The sequence below is a fragment of the Stegostoma tigrinum genome, chromosome 6 (genome assembly GCF_030684315.1).
Source record: "Stegostoma tigrinum isolate sSteTig4 chromosome 6, sSteTig4.hap1, whole genome shotgun sequence".
NCBI lineage: Eukaryota > Metazoa > Chordata > Chondrichthyes > Orectolobiformes > Stegostomatidae > Stegostoma > Stegostoma tigrinum.
This window is the reverse complement of record NC_081359.1, coordinates 14,234,173-14,238,550: the sequence shown is the minus strand read 5'-3', so window position 1 is coordinate 14,238,550 and position 4,378 is coordinate 14,234,173. Positions and strand designations below refer to the sequence as shown.

Here is a 4,378-nt window from a genome sequence, read left to right as displayed (position 1 = left end):
AGAATGGGGGGGGGAGAATGGGGGGGGGGGGAGAATGGGGGGGGGAGAATGGGGGGGGGAGAATGGGGGGGGGGAGAATGGGGGGCAGTGGATGGGGGGCAGTGGATGGGGGGCAGTGGATGGGGGGCAGTGGATGGGGGGGGATGGGGGAAAGAGGTGGGGGGGGGATGGGGGAAAGAGGTGGGGGGGGATGGGGGAAAGAGGTGGGGGGGGGATGGGGGAAAGAGGTGGGGGGGGATGGGGGAAAGAGGTGGGGGGGGATGGGGAAAGAGGTGGGGGGGATGGGCAAAGAGGTGGTGGGGATGGGGCAAAGAGGGTGGTGGGGATGGGGCAAAGAGGTGGTGGGGAAAGAGGTGGTGGGGACGGTGGCATACTTGGGGACTCACTGACCTGCCGTGTCCCAGATGGACACACTGTGCCGCCCCCACTGTTTCAGGAAGAAAGCTCCGCCGATCGTGCTGAACGTTTCCTGGAAGCGGCGCTCGGTGTAGCGATGTAGGAGAGAGGTTTTACCAACATTCATATCACCCAGAATCACAAGCTTCACATCGGGCTTCATCATCCTGGCCGGGTCCGCTCTCACCCTGGGATCCTACTGCTTCCCCCCGCACCCTGCGCGCTTTCTTCCTAAAACTTTTCTTGTGATCCAAACGGAAACAGGCGGAGACTCCCAGCGCGGAGCCCCGCCCCCAGCGGCCGCTCTCGGGACACCCCCCAACCAAACCACTCCAGCTCCCCACACCCCCGCCCCACCAAACCACTCCAGTACCCACACCCCCCACCAAAACCCACTCCAGCACCCACGCCCCCCACCAAAACCCACTCCAGCACCCACAACCCCACCAAACCACTCCAGCACCCACACCCCCCACCAAAACCCACTCCAGCACCCACACCCCCCACCAAAACCCACTCCAGCACCCACACCCCCACCAAACCACTCCAGCACCCACACCCCTCACCAAAACCCACTCCAGCACCCACAACCCCACCAAACCACTCCCGTACCCACAACCCCACCAAACCACTCCAGCACCCCCACCCCTCACCAAACCACTCCCGTACCCACAACCCCACCAAACCACTCCAGCACCCACACCCCCCACCAAACCACTCCAGCACCACACCCCCCACTAAACCACTCCAGCACCCACACCCCCCACCAAACCACTCCAGCACCCACACCCCCACCAAGCCACTCCAGCACCCCCACACCCCCAAAACCCAATCCTGTATCCACAATCCCCCACCAAACCACTCCAGCACCCACACCCCCCACCAAACCACTCCCGTACCCACACCTCCCCCAAACCACTCCAGCACCCACACGCCCCAAAACCCACTCCCGTACCCACACCCACCACCCAAACCACTCCAGCACCCACACCCTCCCCAAAACCCACTCCCGTACCCACACCGCCCCACCAAACCACTCCCGTACCCACACCCCACCACCAAACCACTCCCTATCCACACCCCCCACCAAACCACTCCCGTACCCACACCCCACCACCAAACCTCTCCCGTACCCACAACCCCCAAAACCCACTCCAGCACCCACACCCCACACCAAACCACTCGAGCACCACACCCCCCACCAAAACCCACTCCTATACCCACACACCCCCACCAAGTCACTCTAGCACCCACACCCCCACCAAACAATTCCAGCACCCATACCCCCCTAAAACCCACTCCCGTACCCACACACCCCCACCAAGCCACTCCAGCACCCACCGCCCCACCAAACCATTCCAGCACCCATACCCCCCTAAAACCCACTCCCGTACCCACACACCCCCACCAAGCCACTCCAGCACCCACCCCCCCACCAAACCATTCCAGCACCCATACCCCCCTAAAACCCACTCCCGTAACCACACACCCCCACCAAGCCACTCCAGCACCCACACACCCCCCAAAACACACTCCCGTACCCACACCCCCCCCACCAAACCTCTCCCGTACCCACAACCCCCAAAACCCACTCCAGCACCCACACCCCCCACCAAACCACTCGAGCACCCACACCCCCCACCAAAACCCACTCCCGTACCCACACACCCCCACAAAGTCACTCTAGTACCCACACCCCCACCAAACCATTCCAGCACCCATACCCCCCTAAAATCCACTCCCATCCCCACACACCCCCACCAAGCCACTCCAGCACCCACACCCCCCACCAAACCATTCCAGCACCCATACCCCCCTAAAACCCACTCCCGTACCCACACGCCCCCACCAAGCCACTCCAGCACCCACCCCCCCACCAAACCATTCCAGCACCCATACGCCCCTAAAACCCACTCCTGTAACCACACACCCCCACCAAGCCACTCCAGCACCCACACACCCCCCAAAACACACTCCTGTACCCACACCCCCCCCCACCAAACCTCTCCCGTACCCACAACCCCCAAAACCCACTCCAGTACCCACACCCCTCCACCAAACCACTCCGGCACCCACACCCCACACCAAAACCCACTCCCGTACCCACACACCCCCACCAAGTCACTCTAGCACCCACACCCCCACCAAACCATTCCAGCACCCATACCCCCCTAAAATCCACTCCCGTCCCCACACACCCCCACCAAGCCACTCCAGCACCCACACCCCCCACCAAACCATTCCAGCACCCATACCCCACTAAAACCCACTCCCGTACCCACACACCCCCACCAAGCCACTCCAGCACCCACCCCCCCACCAAACCATTCCAGCACCCATGCCCCCCTAAAACCCACTCCCGTAACCACACACCCCCACCAAGCCACTCCAGCACCCACACACCCCCCAAAACCCACTCCCGTACCCACACCCCCCCCCCACCAAACCTCTCCCGTATCCACAACCCCCAAAACCCACTCCAGTACCCACACCCCTCCACCAAACCACTCCGGCACCCACACCCCACAAAACCCACTCCAGCACCCACACTGCCCAACACCCACCCACAACCTGCCAAACACACCCCCACAATACACACAACCCCCCAAACCCACTCTATTTCCAACACCACCTGAAGCCCACTCCCAACACCCACACACACCAACACCCCCAACCCTCTAAACACACCCCCAAACTCCACACCTCCCAAACCCCCTCAAAACCCACTTCCAACACCCAACCCCAACATGCACAACACCCAAACCCACCACCCCCCAAAACTCACCCCCAGCACCCACACCCCCCGACACCCACAACCCCCCAAACACACCCCAACACCCACACCTTCACAAATCCCACACCCCCAAAACCCACCCTTAACCCCCCAAACCCACCCCCAACACCCACACCGCCCTAAACCCACTCCCAATACTCACACCCCTCCAACACCCACACCCCCCTAAACCCACCCCAACATCCACAGCCCCCCAAACCCACCCCCAGCAGCCACCCCCACCCACAACACCCACTCCCCCACCCACAACTCCCACTCCCCCACCCACAACCCCCAAATCCATCCACAAGACGCAACCCCTCCTGTAAAGCCACACTCCCCAAACCCACCCCCAACCCTCCCCCCCTCACGTAACCCCAACCCCAACCCCAACACCAGCTCGAACACCTACACCCCCTAAACCCACGCCCAACGCCCACACCCCCTCCTGTACTCAAGTAAAAGACAGAGGTTTTCATTGTGTACATTTGGTGTAGATTTTCCTGCCTCTCAGTGGCAGAGATTGAACAAAATATTTTATACTCTTTGAAAGTGTAATATTTCGATAAATCACTCCATTTGCAAACAGGAGGAGGTGGCGAACTAATTTGCGCTTTTGTTGGGTGGTGTGTTAAATGAAGGGGATCAATGCGAAAGTGCCATGTGAAACACAAAGGCAGCTTGGTATCAAATCAACACAAACCCCCTCCCCTCCCCAAAAGAGCAAATAAAAAACCTTTGGAAATGCCTATCGATGAGTCAAACTCATTGGTGTGTGAGCTGGAGTCACATACATGTCCAGACTTGGTCAGAGCGGCAGGTTTCCTACCCCATGTACTGGGTGTATTGAGTCAGCCCAGGAATCACATGGATGCGAGTTCAGGTCTTGCAGTCAAGCCACAGGTACCCAAGTCAATCCTCGAGATAATAATGTGGATACTCCCAATGAATCCAGTCCTGCAGAATTTGGCATAACACGGTGTGAAGCTGGATGAACACATCAGGTCAAGCAGCATCAGAGGAGCAGGAAAGTTTGACCTTTCAGGTCGAGACCCTTCTTCAGAAATGGGAAAGGGGAAGGGAATTCTGAAGTAAATAGGGGGACAGGTGGAGGCAGATAGAAGATGGATAAAGGGTAAAGTAGGGTGAGAGGAGACAGACAGGTCAAAGAGGTGGGGTTAGAGCCAGTGAAGGTGAATAGAAGTGGGG

General features: G+C 59.6%; 1 protein-coding gene across 1 annotated transcript in view; it reads right to left on the bottom strand.

Annotated features, from left to right (window-relative positions):
* Positions 1-638, bottom strand: part of rab20 (RAB20, member RAS oncogene family) — a 35,915-nt gene extending 35,277 nt beyond the window's left edge. The window contains exon 1 of the mRNA XM_059646919.1: positions 391-638. Coding sequence (XP_059502902.1) covers positions 391-562 — 172 coding nt within the window. The 5' untranslated portion in view covers positions 563-638. The remainder of the gene's footprint in view (positions 1-390) is intronic.
* Positions 639-4,378: the final 3,740 nt, after the last annotated feature.